Source organism: Siniperca chuatsi, linkage group LG17 (assembly GCF_020085105.1).
Source record: "Siniperca chuatsi isolate FFG_IHB_CAS linkage group LG17, ASM2008510v1, whole genome shotgun sequence".
NCBI classification, from domain to species: domain Eukaryota; kingdom Metazoa; phylum Chordata; class Actinopteri; order Centrarchiformes; family Sinipercidae; genus Siniperca; species Siniperca chuatsi.
This window is the reverse complement of record NC_058058.1, coordinates 28,464,467-28,480,991: the sequence shown is the minus strand read 5'-3', so window position 1 is coordinate 28,480,991 and position 16,525 is coordinate 28,464,467. Positions and strand designations below refer to the sequence as shown.

The following is a 16,525-nucleotide window of genomic DNA, read 5'->3' as shown; positions in this document are numbered from 1 at the left end:
GTATGCTTGCCTGCAGACAAAAGATAACCTGCTGTGACCTGACAAATACTTTAGGTTACTTCAGTTTAGCAATTAATTGGCATTGATGTACCAATGGAACACTGTCTCTGTGTTACCTATAATTACTACCAAATGACAGTTATGTCCAGGAAGAAATGATTAGGAAATAACAGACCTGCAAAATAAAGCGCTACCATCTGGCCATTATATTATGAGAGATACCTTGTCTGCAAAGTTTTGACAATTTGGAAATGGTCACCAAAATCTTTACCCTGGAGACCACGAATGTCCACATTTCATGGAGAACCATTAGCCTTTAAAATATATGTCCTGGTCCAAATGTTTGCTCAAAGGAAATGTTTACTGACAGCTGCACTAGAGGAAAGGGCTCACCAAAATCAGAGGAATCATCCTGAGGGCCATAAGCATACATACTATATTTTATTACAGTCTTGTGGGCTCAGGACCGGGACCCCACGTGTCTTTTGTTAAGCAGATGCGGTCCTGGAAAATTTCTAAAATATATTTATTGATTTTTGATCAAATTAAATATTTATCAAATACTGGCATATCGTATTTCCAATCAATGTGGAGCTTCCTCCATTCTCTTAAAAATAAAATTGAGACCGAAAGACATGATTACAGAACCTGATGAGGCCACAGTGCAAACGCCTCGTTTGTCACAGTAAATTACGTAAGATTAAACTAATACATTTACTCCATTAACACTTTAATTGAGGATGAGGGGTCACAGCCAAGAGAAACTGTGTTCTAGTAGGTAAAACACAGATTCAGTAATAGTTTTATTAAGCATGCAAACTTTTACCATGGAAGAGCCGAATGTTGCTCTAATAACAGTTGCAGTTCCTGTGTGTGTGTGTGTGCGTGAATGTGTTGGGGGGGGGGCGCTAATCTCAGCGGCGCCACCTTAAAAAAACAGTCTCGCGGACCTGTCAATCTAGACGAACCAGACAGACCCTGGCTCGCGGCCCTGCTGTGAGAACCGCTACATGATTGGGCGAGAGCAGGAGGCCCTGTGAGACCTGACCGTCTATTGGCTGCAACATGTCGAGACACTGACGCGCACTACGTCTCTCTTCTATTGTTATTGTGGCGTGCGCGAGAGGAACGGACAGGATGCACGAGGAGACAGTGGGGCTGATAAAAGGATAAAACAACTGAGAAACATCAAGCTAGCGCAGTATAACATTTTAAAAATAAACATATTTTAACATTAAAGGAATTCACAAAAACATTACCCCTGTAAACAGAGCAACACACAGGTCTAATACAAAGGGGTATAACACAAATACCAGCTCTGGTCAACACATAGCCCACAACACGTAGAGCTATCCCACTAGGTACAACACTTCAGGCAATTGTCGGATAGCTCAGCGATCTTTCTGTCCAAGTTCTTCTCTCCACTCCGGCTGATGTGTAAGTAGAAACAATTTATCTCAATCTTTTGTTTCTCCTGCTCTCGCCAGTATTGCAACCAGACCAAATAACCGAGAATATGACGGGGAAGACAGGCAGATTGTCTTGCTAAATTGTTGCTTACTGTAACCTGCTTTTAGCCGTAGCAAATGCTGTTCCTCTGTCTCAGTCTTTCAGTGCTACTGTTAATACTGGCCGATATTGTACTCATATTTCTTATTTCCTTCCATTCGTTAAACTTCAAGCAGTCAGATAAATTCCCCCGCGCGTTATGTATTTCGTTATTAGATGAGCTGGCTCTTGAACATGTTGAGACAGCGGACTTCGTGACGCACGTTAACCACTATGGGGTGTCAGTGAAGTCAATGTATGGCCTGGAAGCTGCCCAGGGTCTGTTAGGCAGATACTGTAGCTAACAGTCAATGTGGCTTTGTTTTCCTGACAAATCCCATTGACGGCAGTTTTCATTTGAAGTGTGTCCTCCGGGTTTCAAATTGGTTTTAGACGTTGTGGCCTTTATGATTAACAGTAGGCTATGTTTAAGAGGAGGCATGGACGGAAGGTGTGGTGTGTGTGTGTGTGTGTGTGTGTGGTTAGGAGGGGATTTATGTAGCAACAGTTACCTGTGACTGTCAGCATATGGCTGCCTATATCGTGCAATAATAAATGGCCATGTTGCAGGACAGCTTACTTGAGATTTAGCTTCATTCAAAGTGACCATTTGCTGATCTCACTCACAGTATGTTTGGTTGTAAATGTAAATTTCAGGCTGTAATCTCCAAGAACTCGACTTGAGTATTTTCATTGTATGCTAAATTATACTTGAGCTCTACTACATTTCAGATCATAATATTGTATCAATCACACCACCAATATTTTCTTTGATATATCTTTAAAATGTAAATAGTAAAACAATGCCCATCACAAGTTCCCAGAGCCCAAGCTGACGTCTTCAAATTGCTTATTTTGTCCAACCAACAGTCCAAAACCAGAAGATATTGTGTTAACTGTCATAGAAAACTAAGAAGACCAGTAATTATTCATGTCTGACAAGCTGAAATCAATACATTTTTGGCATTTTTGCTTATAAATTACTTTAAATTAGCTCTAGTTAGTTACTTGTTGCAGATGCTACGCGAGTTTGTTGTTTCAAACACTTGTCTCTGAGTCCACCCCAAAGTAAATGCAGAAAGTAGCACCCTGGAATGACCATGTTGGATACCTGCATAGGGGTCTACATGTGGGGCTAACATCAACAGGTCCCACTCTTTGCAGCAAAAGCTGTCAGCAGTGAGCACAGGAACCCTACCAATTTCCTGACGTAAGGTGTCTTTCTGCCTCCATTCTTCAGTGTCTCCTCTTCCATTTGATTTAACTCCTCATCTCTGTATTCCAGTTCAAATAAATACAGTCAGCCATCAAAGTGAAATGACTTGCGATTGTCTTAATAGTCCATGACAAGTTTCCCCAGATGTAGATCCCTATGCATGTTGTTTTGCATTAATCCTCGTGTCCCTGAATCTCTACCACGTTATCATGACCCACAGAATCACAATAGCCACATTTATGGGAAATAATCCAGGTTGAAATATATGAGAATTGTCTTTTAAAATGCTGCTTACACATAAAGGCGTGACAAACATCCTGTACTGTAATATCTATAATAAGATAAAACACTTAAAGGGGCCTTTCAGCATAACAAGTACCATTTGATGGTTTCAAGTCGATTTTGCTGGTAATACTAATGTACATTTAGTTAAAGGGAGAACCCACCAATTTTACTCAAAACGTTCAGTTTACTCGTCATGGGGGGTGCTACTCAGCCTGTGAAAACAATTGTATTATATATTCTGTATGTCTGGAGGACCCTTCCAATGTCTGAGAAACACCTCAGTGATGTCATCAAGTTTGGGCTTGGAGAATACAAATTTATAACAGAAAGCATGGGTGTGTGAAGTTTGAAAGACATGGATGTTTACCTGGCAGGGAGCATCCAACGAAAGACGCTGAGTCAGTGTTTTTGGTGCTTGACCTGCACTAGGGACTAAAAGTCAGCTGCTTTGATTCTGACCATTCTCTTTTTTAAAGGTGTCTCTCAAAAGTACAATACTAAATTGCTGGAGTTAACATTTTGCATGACAGACTTTTACTTTAGCAAAGCATCTAATACTTCTTCTACCACTGATAATCTCTTGGATTTGCACACTTAACTGGCATCCACTAATTCCTGGTCTCTTCGCTCTAATAGGGACTGATTCAGAGCTGGGCCATCATGATGCCAGTGAACTTTCTGGTCATTCATTGGCTGACCAACTCAATACCAGGTAAGTAAGACAGCAAACATGTATGACAGCAATACCAAGTGTTTTGGCTCTCATTGACTGCAATACCTTCATTCAAATGACCAAAACTAATAGCAAGGTGCCTTATATACCAACACAGTGAGCTTTGGACTGAATGGGTGAATCTACTTTAGCTGTCCTGGCTCCACAACCCAGCTCCCAACCAGGGTTTAACATGGGTGTGACACTGTTTGGCTGTGGTTTGAAACTGTGAACATGGGTTTCTGTAATAATTATAGTGTTTATTAAAGAATTATTATATTATATAATTGATATTGCTGTGGACTTGTAGGCCCCTTAATCAGCTCACATCCGCTGACGGTCTGTGTCAATGAAACTGACATAAAATATTCACCAAAATATAAGAGCGGGAAGCAGATATTATGTTGCCAGATAGATAGATGGATGGACGGACGGACATGCTATGAACAGTCTCATCCCATACCATGATCTTCCTCAGCAGATGGAGTTGACCAGTTGTCATGGAATTATAGATGTTAATATTTCCATTCTTCTGAGCATTTTAAGGACCTCTGGACTGTGTTGGCTTAAAGATTGAGATTGAAAGTTCATGTGACTTTTCATTTTTAAATTGGCAGTGAATGTGTAATCTGAATGTGAAAATGAAATTGAAAGTTTTTCCTTGCCACTGTCGCCAAATGCTTGCTCATGGTGGGATTTGTTGGGTCTCTGTAATTAATAATATAAAGAGTTCAGTCTAGACCTGCTCTATAGGTAAAGTGCAATGAGATCACTTCTGTTATGAATTGGCACTATATAAATAATATTGAAGTGAATTGAAAGCTGGACTAAATTTAAATGTGTACTGAGTGAGATCTGATTGGCTGAATTGCACTTACCAGAGGGTACCAGTCTGCTGCTCTGGTTTCTGGCCAAGATTGCCATGACTGACTGGTATAATCAAATATGGACTTGTTTTTCTAGGGAGTTGCTTTAAAATAAAGGTACAATAGCAGGCTTTTTCCTGACTCAGAATGGGCCTTTGGGGGGTGACTACACACAACAGTAAGCATGATCGGTCTGCGTACAGTAAAGGTAATGAGTCTGTGTTACCTTATTTGACAGAAATCTATGCATTTTCCTGTTTTTTCTGACATTTTTGATAAACAAAAATGTAGGGCTGTACCGAATGTCATATTTTTTTACATTCAAAGAATGAATGAATCTTTGAAAGTCTGTTGTCATATTTTATGATATCATCACCCTAAAATTAAATGAGTTAGTCTTTAAAAGCAGAATGAGGAGGATTTGTCGGATGAGGTTTGTAAACACATGATTCAAAGAGAGATGCAGAGAGAGAGAGAGCTAGAGAGTGAATGAAGAGAGGGAGCGGCATTACGAGAACAAAGCAGCAAATCACAGGAATAAAATGTTTTTTTTTTTGTTTCACACCGGTTACATTATAAAGCATAAATAAACACGGCCACACCTCCACAACCTTGCAAGCAGGAGCCACATTGTCGTGATTTTGTGTGAATGCAGCCGAAGCAATGCTTCATCCTGTCTGCTGTGTCTGCTCTGCGTGTGTGTGTGTGTGTGTGTGTGTGTGTGTGTGTGTGTGTGTTTATCTCAGCCCCGCCCTTGTTCAAACAGACACAGACCTGCAGCTCTTTATACATCCATGACACAGGCAGGGAGCAGAGGAGAGAGAAGGAGACAGCGATGTAACCTGGTTGCTACGTTTTTATAGTCCCTGCTTTTATTTTATGAGAAATCAATTCAGTTCAATTCAATTTTATTTATATAGCGCCAAATCATAACAGAAGTTATCTCATTGCACTTTTCCTATAGAGCAGGTCTAGACTGTATTCTTTATAATATTATTTACACAGACCCAACAAATCCTTCCATGAGCAAGCACTTGCCAAAACAGTGGCAAGGAAAAACTTCCTTTTAAGAGGCAGAAACCTTGAGCAGAACCAGACTCAATGGTAGTGGTAATATTAATATTAATAAAGTAATAATAATAGGAATGATAGTGATAGGAATGATACTAATAAGACTAATAATAACAACTGTAGTAGCAGTTGTCGAGCAGGAACACGGGGGCAGCAGGTGGCCCACAACCACAGATCCAGACTCTGCAGCTCCCGAGGCAGAAATACCTGCTGAAAGCAACAGAAGGAGAGAGGAGAGAGAGACGAGAAACCACAGAACTACGGGAGAGAGAAGATGTCGAGTTAGTAACATGCAGTAATGGGATAAAAATGCATACAGACAGAGAGGGAGAGGAGGAGAGAGAGGAGAGAGGTGCATCCTGGGAAGTCTCCCTTCAGTCTAGACCTATAGCAACATAACTAAGGAATGGTTCAGGACTCACCCAAGCCAGCCCTAACTATAAGCTTTATCAAAGAGGAAAGTCTTAAGCCTACTCTTAAATGTGGAGATGGTGTCTGCCTCCCGAACCCAAACTGGGACCTGATTCCACAGGAGAGGAGCTTGATAACTGAAGGCTCTGGCTCCCATTCTACTTTTGGAGACTCTAGGAACCACAACCCTGCATTCTGGGAGCGCAGTGTTCTAATGAGGTAATACAGTATTATGAGATCTTTAAGATACGATGGTGCCTGACCATTAAGAGCTTTGTAGGTGAGGAGATGGATTTGAAATTCTATTCTGGATTTTACAGGGAGCCAGTGCAGTGAAGCTAATATTGGAGAGATATGATCTTGTCAGTACACGTACCGCAGCATTCTGGATCAACTGGAGAGTCTTAAGGGACTTGTTGGGGCAGCCTGACAATAAGGAATTGCAATAATCCAGCCTAGAAGTAACAAATGCATCATTTTGGGCATCAGACACAGGATGTGCCTGATTTTTATAATGTTGCCTAGGTGAAAGAAGGCAGTTCTTGAAGTTTGTTTCATGTGGGAGTTAAAGGATAAATCCTGATCAAATATAAATTTGAGGTTCCTTACGGTGGGGCTGGAGACCAGGGCGATGCCATCTTGAGTAATTAAGTCTTTAGATAATGTGTCTTGTAGGTGTTTGGGGCCAAGTACAATAACTTTTGTCAGAGTTTAACATCTGAAAATTGCAGGTCATCCAGGTTTTTATGTCTTTAAGGCATGCTTGAAGTTTAGCTAACTGATTAGTTTAATCTGGCTTGATTGATAGATATTATTGGGTATCATCCGCATAACAATGAAATCACAGGAAGTCGCTCCCATTAGCGCTAGCTTCAAAGCGGAGCGTTTAGGCCCAGTCAAAACAAAGCAGCTTAACTGGCTTCCAGCACCAGCCACATGTGTAAAATATAGGATGAGAAGGGAGTTGACAGCTGGAGGTCAAAGACGCCATATTTATGTTTATTTGCTTTTCAACAGTTGTTCATAAATTGGTATTAAATACATTCGGAGAGGATTTTAATTGCTATTTTTATTCTTAATTTTTAACATTTTGATACTGGTTTTCCTTTGGCACTGGCTAAAACCTCTTTGGAGGGCGCCAAAAATTCCTCTATGCAGGAAAAACTCTGCAATAATCTGGTTGCATGTTTGGCTTGTTTTCTACCTGCCCCAATGCACAGGAACACCACATATGAAATATTAAATGTCTTTCATCCCCATTTACCATCCAGTTCACTGTATAAAAGCATAATCTCAAGGGCTTTGTTTGAATGCTGGTTTGCTTCATTGTCTTATGGCAACTGGCATCCTTGTAAGAAGGTCAGAAGTGCAGTACGGCCAAGTAAAACCTCCACATGGAATAAATCAGCGTCCTGCTTGACTGTATTATCCTCCATGCCATCAGATTTACTGTGGCTTTTGTGCCCGTTTTTCAGGCGCAGATGTGACGCTTTCTGCCCCAAACTCAAGTGTTGAATTTATCCTACAGACACTGGAGTTGCAGTTTGTGTGTCATTTATACGAGTGTTTGCAGGGTGTGTCTCTCTCCTTATTGCATTGAGGAGACTTGTTAACAGAGGATGATTATGTATTCCACTGGATTTACTAAGGTCAAGCAATTTGCGACTGTCAGTTTTGTGGAACAATTCTCTGCCTATGAAGACCAGGTGTAAACAAAGCACAAATGGGATTTACAAGAGCCGCAAGAAAGGTTGTGGCAATGAAAAGTAAAAAAAACTATATTAAAAAAATGATTATTAGAAAGAGAAATGAAGAAATTGGTCTATTATTATTCAATATGTGATCTCTGTAGCTAACGCAAATAAATAGTGAACAAGGAGGTTTGGTTTGTGTTCAAACTCGACCATCAATGAACTGTGAAATGACTACATGATGTAACTAAACTCTTCTTTGTTTTGTTAAGACCTTTAAGTGTGTGTTTGACTGCATTTACCTCAGTATTAACACCCAGCACCGCTCTGAACTGCTGGACCTGTTGCTCTCTCTCTGTGAGAAAAGAGGTGAGAAAGATAGGAGCATAGGACGGCTGCCATGTTGTGAGCTCCTCAACTTTGCTTTTCTAGTTTTATTTTTTATTTATATTTTGTCTTTTTCACAACATGCACATCGCCCATGCGAACCATATCATATGATAGGAAAAAAAACTTTTGCACATCAAATTGTTGGCAGACACGCTTTTTCCACAACGGACAATAAGGAATATCCATGGCTTGGATTACCTTTTGCAGTACCTGGGAAACGGAGGCAATGAAGGAAACAAGGGTCATGGTCAGGCTGAGGAAACGTGCAAACCGGCCTCCTCTACTGAGTATTCTTCTAGTGAGTGTCCAGTCACTGGAGAATAAGCTGGACGAACTCAGGAGCAGGATGGCTTTTCAACATGACACTAAGAACTGTAACATGGTTTTCAGAGACTTAGCTTGACCCTTCAATCCCGGACTCAGCCATTGTTCCAGAGTAGGGGTGGACAATATGGCCTAAAAATCGTATCATGGTATTTTTAGGCTGAATGGCGATAGATCATGTATGATATAGATCGATATATCTATCTCTATATTTTCTAGTCCAAAGTGGGCAAAATGTTCAGTTGTAAATCAAAGCCACATGTGAGACGTCACAAGCACTTTTATTAAAACAAAACAGGCTGTGATCAAAATAAAATGAAAAAAACAACAAAAAACAGGGTTTCCCTCCCTCTTTGAACATATACAGCTGCACAATATAACAAATTAAAGATTATTTAAAATAATCAATATTAAATAAAATATTAGACCTATCTCAAATGCTCCTTCAGTTGTTCTAAAAAAAAAAAAAAAAACCCAAGAAAAAAACACACACTAACAGACTGATTAAACTAGATGTAACAAATAGAATAGGCTTTCTTCTTGTGCCTAAAAAAATACACAGCTGTGCAAATAACAATAATTATGTAAACAGAACAAAAATAAAGTAAATAAAGTATTTCCTTGTAGTCTTGTACATATCTTGTGCCAGGATAACTAGCTTATCAACAGTATCAGGCTTCAGGGATGCCCTGTGGCAGGTTACAATGTTACCACTGCAATTCAGTTTTATTTATATAGCGCCAATTCATAACAGAAGTTCTCATTGCACTTTTCCTATAGAGCAGGTCTAGACCGAACTCTTGATATTATTAAACAACTGAACTGAAAACACTTTCGGAAGGGGAACGCAAAGATATTTCTTTGTCAGGTGGCTCAGTGCTGGAAAGACAATTTCAGGTCCCTCCACCATTTGAGAGGATCTGTATCACTCTGACTGCACATAGCGTCAAAGTTCATTTTTAATTGCCCCTCTGTGTCAGTGCCGTGCTGGTGGCTTTGCTCTGCTTGAAGAAGCTTGCCAGGGCCAGTGGCACTGCTACTTCTTGGTCTACAGGCTTGGGCACAGTGTACACAGCTGCCCTAATCAGCCAGCAGAGACTCCGCCTCCAAGACAGCTTTGTGTTTCAGTGCATCAATCTTTTCACTTGGGATGTATTTGGCCCTAAACCGTGTATCCACAAGTAAGTCCATGTCAAACAGGTCACTAGTGGCTAGGTCGGCATATTTGGCATTGAGGTAATCCACAGTGCAGGTCTTGATCGAGTTGCTCAGCTCGCTATCGCCCTCTTCATGTGCCAGGAGACTTGTGTTGAAAAAGGTGTAGCACATGTCTGACATAAGAGAGGGTGACATACTCCTCACCCGACAGCATCAGTGAAGTCCTTAAGGGGATTCTGAGCCTTCTGAACAGCCTCCACCTCTGTCCTGCCATGTCATTTTTTGTCAGCAGACAGGACTTTTGTGAGCGCTCCCTCCTGCTCCAGGACCCTCTTGATCATTTGCTGACTTGATCCCCAGCGTGTGGCTGATTCTGTGATTAGCTGTTGAGCCGGCAGGCCCAGTTGAATCTGGACTTCAGGACTCTTCCTTCAGCTGAAGAAGAAGCTGCTGACAGTTCTTACACAGAAATGGCCCTGCTGATGCGGTTGTCATCCATGCCATGGCCTGTAATACAAAATTGAATTATTATTTCTTTTTTATTTTAAGAGGCAGATCACCTGTGTTTAATAGGGATGTGCATAATTAATATACTGATTAATTTATTAAAATTTATATAACTACAATAGTGAACGAAATATTCAGAACCTTTACTTAAGAAAAGGTACTCATACCACGCTGTAAAAATATTTTATTATAAGTAAAAGTACTGCATTGAAAATGTTACTCAAGTATGTAAGTATAAGCAGTAAAATGTTCCCTGTGACTGTACTATTTTATCATTAGATTATTATTACTCATGAATTAATGTAAATTAATTTAAATGCAGACTGTTACTGTTGTAGTTAAGGTGCTTATTTTGATTAGATGTAGTGGAGTAGAAGTAGAACATGGCATGAAAATAAAATTCTCAAGTACCTCAAATTTGTACTTAAGTAGGCTACAGTACTTGAGTAAATGTACTTACTTTCCACCACTGTCTTGCTGTACTTTCAGTTTTGTTTAATTTATGTAGCACTTTAAAAAGTGCTTCACAAAGACAGACAAATATGTATACACATACAAGCATAATGGCATATAGCCTGCTGTATGTGCATAACAGATACTTTAAGTGTTTTTTACTGCAAACAATCATTTTACTGAGCATGATAGGCCTGGCATCTGTTTTCTTTGAATCTCTGAATCAATTCCTTAAACTTTGCACTCACCAATGGCCAGATGAAGTCGGTGACCAAAGCACTGCATCCTCCGCCACTTCTTCAGTTGCACCACTTTGACAATGTTGCGCCCATTGTTGGTTGTTATAGCAACCAGTACCTTTTCGTTGAGCTTCCAGTTTGTCTTTTCTTTTCACCATGGCACACCATGTTGCATCAACGAGGAAACCCAGAAGCAGAACACAGACTTGATGGTAAATAGTATAATTAGGAATTTATAGCAGGTAATGGATATGGAGACTGAGTGATGGGATGGGAATGACCTGAGCAGAGCAGGTAATGCCGGCAGAGTGGCAGGCATGCATTGCCAGAGCACAGAGTGGATGGCTGTGTGTGGCTGGCTGAGTCTGATAGAGTGGCAGGCAGACAGTGGGAGAACAGAGTGGATGGAAGATCTGGCTGAGTCAAGTAGACAGGTGGGAGAACAAAGAATTTTAGAAAACACAAGAAAACACAAAGAGACAACAGATACACAAACTAAGCTGGCCGTGAGATCTGATACCAAGCTGGTAGGAACAATGATCTGGCGATGAGTGGATGAATGACCAGGGTTAAAGTACTGCTAGGTTGATGATCTGATGGATGGCAGTGCGTCAGTAATCAGGCGGGAGTGCAGGTAATCAGACGGCCGGGAGAGAGAGTAAGGAGCACCACGTTCAGCAGACACAGACAGCACAACAGGGAACACCAGGGAAGGGGAAAAACACTGGAAACACTAGGAAAGACTCGGGTTATGGTACTAACCATAACAAACTTAAAGAACGGACTGATGCGTACAACTCGGGCGGTTTGGACAAATGCATGAAATCCAGGTACGTGCTCCAGAGAACTATTAGAACACTAAAGCCCTCTGCCTAAACGACTACCGCTCAGTAGCATTCACCTCTACCATCATGAAGTGCTTTGAGCGGTTAGTCAAAACCTCCTCTCCTCGTCAGCTCCTCTCTTCCTGACTCACTGGACCGTCTACAATTTGCGTACAGTCCAAACAGGTCAACTGACGACACCATCACCCTAGCACTCCATACTGCCCTCTCCCACCTGGACCAGAGGAACACACATGTGAGAATGCTGTTCATTGACAGCATTCACCATTGTGCCCTCCAATCTCGTCATCAAGTTCAGAGACCTGGGACTCAACACCACCCTATGTGACTGGATCCTGAACTTCCTGATGGGCAGACGCCAGACAGTGCGAATAGGCACCACCACATCTTCCACCCTGGCTCTCAACACCGGCACCCCTCAGGGCTGCGTGCTCAGCTATGTCCTGTATTCTTTGTTCACGCACGTCTGCCTGGCCACCCACAGCTTCAACATCATCATTAAGTTTGCTGATGACATGACTGTCATTGGCCTGACCACCGACGATGAAGAGGCAGCCTACAGAGAGGAGGTCACAGCCCTGACATCTTGGTGCCAGGTCAACAACCTCCATCTCAATATCAGAAAAACAAAGGAGCTGATTGTGGACTACAGGGAGAAGGACATGCCCCCCTCTCCATCAATGGGACTACAGCGAGAGGACCTGACCTGGACTCACCACACTGGCATCATCAGAAAGACAACAAGACAACGGCTGTTCTTCCTCCGCAGGCTGAGGAGGCTCAACATGGACTCCAGGATACTCTGCAACTTCTACAGGTGCACCATTGAGAGTATCCTGACTGGCTGCATCACCGCCTGCTGATGCATTTGCATCGCCCTCAACCGTAAGGCTCTGCAGAGGGTGGTGAAAACTGCTCAGCACATCATCAGGACAGAGCTGCCATCTATGGAGGACCTCTACACCCAGCGGTGTAGGAAGAAGGCCAACAGGATCATCAAAGACCCCAATCACTGCAGCCACAAACTGTTGAGTACTCAAGCTCATCACTATGACACTCCTGAGATGTAAGCGAGTAACGTATATTTATTACTACAGCATACGTGTGTATATATATATACAATTTTACTACCATTTAGAAGCTGCTCCCATGCTGCATAATTTTATGTCTTTATTTCTTAGCTTCTAATTAGATTTGAACTTTTTTTATTTATTTTATTGTATTTTTTTATTTGTATGAACACTGTTGGAGGGAGCCTGAGAACTAAGAATTTCATCGCCAATGACTGTTTCACTCTAATTGTTGTGCATATGACAATAAAGAACTTTCTCTCTCCACCAGTGGCGGCCCCTTGTAGATATTTGGTAATAGAAAATAGAAAATAGAAAAATAGAAAATAGTAATAGAAAGAAAGAAAGATTGCCAGTATTTTGAGTTGAGCAGTGTGTGTCTCGAGTTTCATTACCAGGATCATTCCAGGAGCTGACTGCATAATGAGCTGCTGTCTTAGTAAATGAGACGCTGAATATGTGCAGACTGCGGCCGCAAACTCAATGAAAACCACGGTGCAGATTTGCTCACTGCCATTTTCTCAGTAAAAACCTGGCTGAGAAATTCCTATTCCTACATATTACAGCTACCACGCTGTCTGACAACTAACATCTACAGGTGAACAAGGTTAGGTGAAAATGTCTGCTAGTTGTTGTTACAGAATGAAGCAAACTAACTTTTGTTCTGGCTTTCATACAGTGAAGTGGACAATAAAAGGGGATGAATTCACTTTTTTAAGTGAAAAGATCTTACCTTATCATTTATAATATCTGACTGGGTATGAATCCCTTTGCTTTACCGCATACAGATGTAAATTGGTTTTCCCCCATTCTTAAGGAGGTTATTCCTGCAAATTTGAGAATGTAAATGCCAGTCCATTTCCCATTTAAATTTTTTTTCTGTATTATTCCAAATGTATAGAGAATGAGCAACAAATGGACCAAAATATAGTGAGTTGACAGACCAGAAAACAATACAATTTCCTTTTCCTTTAGAGTTTTTGCTAAACCAATTTCTGGAGGGTGAAATGAAAGCATAATAATAGTGTTCCAAATTTGGGAAGTTGAGTCAAATTTTCTATCATATATCACATCATAAATGTGTAAGGCAAGATAACTGGACTCAAACTGGGGACATCCCTTCCTTCCTCACCTGCTACTCTAGGCATCGTCTGCATTGCATGCCTGGGATGCACAAATGCATGTTTCCCAGAAAATATTTTCCACCACATTTCCACCAGCAAATGAGATTTACATCCACAAAGGGGTGTTTGTCACTTAGAATGTATCCCTTATACCAGAGTATCTATCAAGGGCCAGTATGATTTGGGCAGAGCATAACAAGCCTTCCTCTTGTGTCCTGTGGCAGCAGCATCATGTCGGTGAACCCTCCAAGCAGCAATGACGCCTGCCTCAGCATCGTCCACAGCCTTATGTGCCACCGGCAGGGCGGAGAGAATGAGGGCTTCGCCAAACGTGCCATCGAGAGTCTGGTGAAGAAGCTGAAGGAGAAGAAGGACGAGCTGGACTCACTCATCACTGCCATCACCACCAATGGTGTCCATCCCAGCAAGTGTGTCACCATCCAGAGGACGCTGGACGGACGGCTGCAGGTCATTCCACCTCCGACATGCAGGGTTACTTTAAACATACAAACACGTATAGTAAATTTGTATCAGTCCGCTCAGCTTTCACTGCTACACTACTTGCACTACTTAAATGTCTACTTTCCACCCTCTGTGCATGATACTGTACATTTGCATGAAGATGTCTCTTGAATATTTTATGACAGTTACTTTCCCCTTCATATTTTATAGTTAAGAATTAGGAATTTATACAGTTTTAGGAATTTTACATTTTGATTTGTATTGTTGTGGTCACTATTCAATTTCAAATTTAATTAAGTATTCATAATCAATTCACAATTCATTGAAACAGCTATAGTTTTGTCTGTGCAGGTGTCTTTTTTGCAAGAATTTAGGCTGACCTTAATACCATTTTGCAGGGTTCATATATTCAGAATATTTGAACATTCATTCTCATATACATAAAACCCCATTGATATTACCTAATAATGCAAGGCATGTTTGTTTTATTTCATAATATATCCAGCAGGTGGCAACATTCTATCAATCATATACAGTATGTAGGCATACAAGGTGATTTTCAGATACAGCTAACAAAAACTTTCAGCCAAAACGCAACCCAAAGCCTGAAGCCATTGTATAACATCTCATTTTCTCCCTCTCCTGCACTGTGGGCATTGATCATATTTTAGGTGCATTCACACCAGGTTTGGTGTGGTTTAAACAACCTCTGGTGCATTTGCTCGTTTGGTTGGGTCTGTTTAGCCTGGTCAAAGCTGTCAATCAAAGTGTGGTGCGGATGAAACACCTTGACCGAGAACACCTGAAAAGGAGGGTCTCGATCTGCTTCCAAGCACATTCATACTAGATATGTGATTTTAGTACCAATTCAAAAGCTGAACCATTATTGAATCCATCAGTGGAACATGAACTGTCAAGACAGTTATCTCCCAATCTGTATGAGTAACAAGATCATAACAGTGGTAACACATATGCACATCAGGAGTGCTGTGATTTTCCCTGCTATATCAGAAAGTGAAAGAGTTCAGAAAAGTTACAATTTTGTCCACAGAGTATTTTCCCAGAAGTCTTGATGATCCTCAAAACTTTTAGGAAAATACTCAAAAGTATTTGAGAAAATACTCAAAACTTTTTGGAAGGTGTGTGACCCATTACATCTGGCGTAAAAGTAACACTGCATTTCAGAAACAGAACATCATACCAACAGTAAAATATGGAGGTGGTAGTGTGATGGTCTGGGGCTGTTTTGCTGCTTCAGGGCATGGAAGACTTGCTGTGATAAATGGAACTATGAATTCTGCTGTCTACCAAAAACTCCTGAAGGAGAATGTCCGGCCTTCTGTTCGTGACCTCAAGCTGAAGCGAACTTGGGTTCTGCAGCAGGATAATGATCCAAAACACACCAGCAAGTCCACCTCTGAATGGCTGAAGAAGAACAAAATGAAGACTTTGGAGTGGCCTAGTCAAAGTCCTGACCTGAATCATATTGAGATGCTGTGGCATGACCTTAAAAAGCAGTTCATGCTCGAAAACCCTCCAATGTGGCTGAATTACAACAATTCTGCAAAGATGAGTGGGCCAAAATTCCTCCACAGCGCTGTAAAGCACATTTGCTCACTGCCATTTTCTCAGTAAAAACCTGGCTGAGAAATTCCTATTCCTACATATTACAGCTACCACACTGTCTGACAACTAACATCTACAGGTGAACAAGGTTAGGTGAAAATGTCTGCTAGTTGTTGTTACAGAATGAAGCAAACTAACTTTTGTTCTGGCTTTCATACAGTGAAGTGGACAATAAAGGGGATGAATTCACTTTTTAAGTGAAAAGATCTTACCTTATCATTTATAATATCTGACTGGGTATGAATCCCTTTGCTTTACCGCATACAGATGTAAATTGGTTTTCCCCATTCTTAAGGAGGTTATTCCTGCAAATTTGAGAATGTAAATGCCAGTCCATTTCCCATTTAAATTTTTTTTTTTCTGTATTATTCCAAATGTATAGAGAATGAGCAACAAATGGACCAAAATATAGTAGAGTTGACAGACCAGAAAACAATACAATTTCCTTTTCCTTTAGAGTTTTGCTAAACCAATTTCTGGAGGGTGAAATGAAAGCATAATAATAGTGTTCCAAATTTGGGAAGTTG

General features: G+C 41.0%; 1 protein-coding gene across 1 annotated transcript; it reads left to right on the top strand.

Moving 5' to 3' along the window:
• Nucleotides 1-927: 927 nt before the first annotated feature.
• LOC122863803 (mothers against decapentaplegic homolog 4-like) lies at nt 928-15,689 on the top strand. Its single transcript, XM_044170549.1, has 4 exons — nt 928-1,437; nt 3,686-3,761; nt 14,135-14,378; nt 15,631-15,689. The coding sequence occupies exons 1-4, from the start codon at nt 1,434-1,436 to the stop codon at nt 15,649-15,651; spliced, it is 345 nt and encodes a 114-aa protein (XP_044026484.1). The 5' UTR covers nt 928-1,433; the 3' UTR covers nt 15,652-15,689.
• Nucleotides 15,690-16,525: the final 836 nt, after the last annotated feature.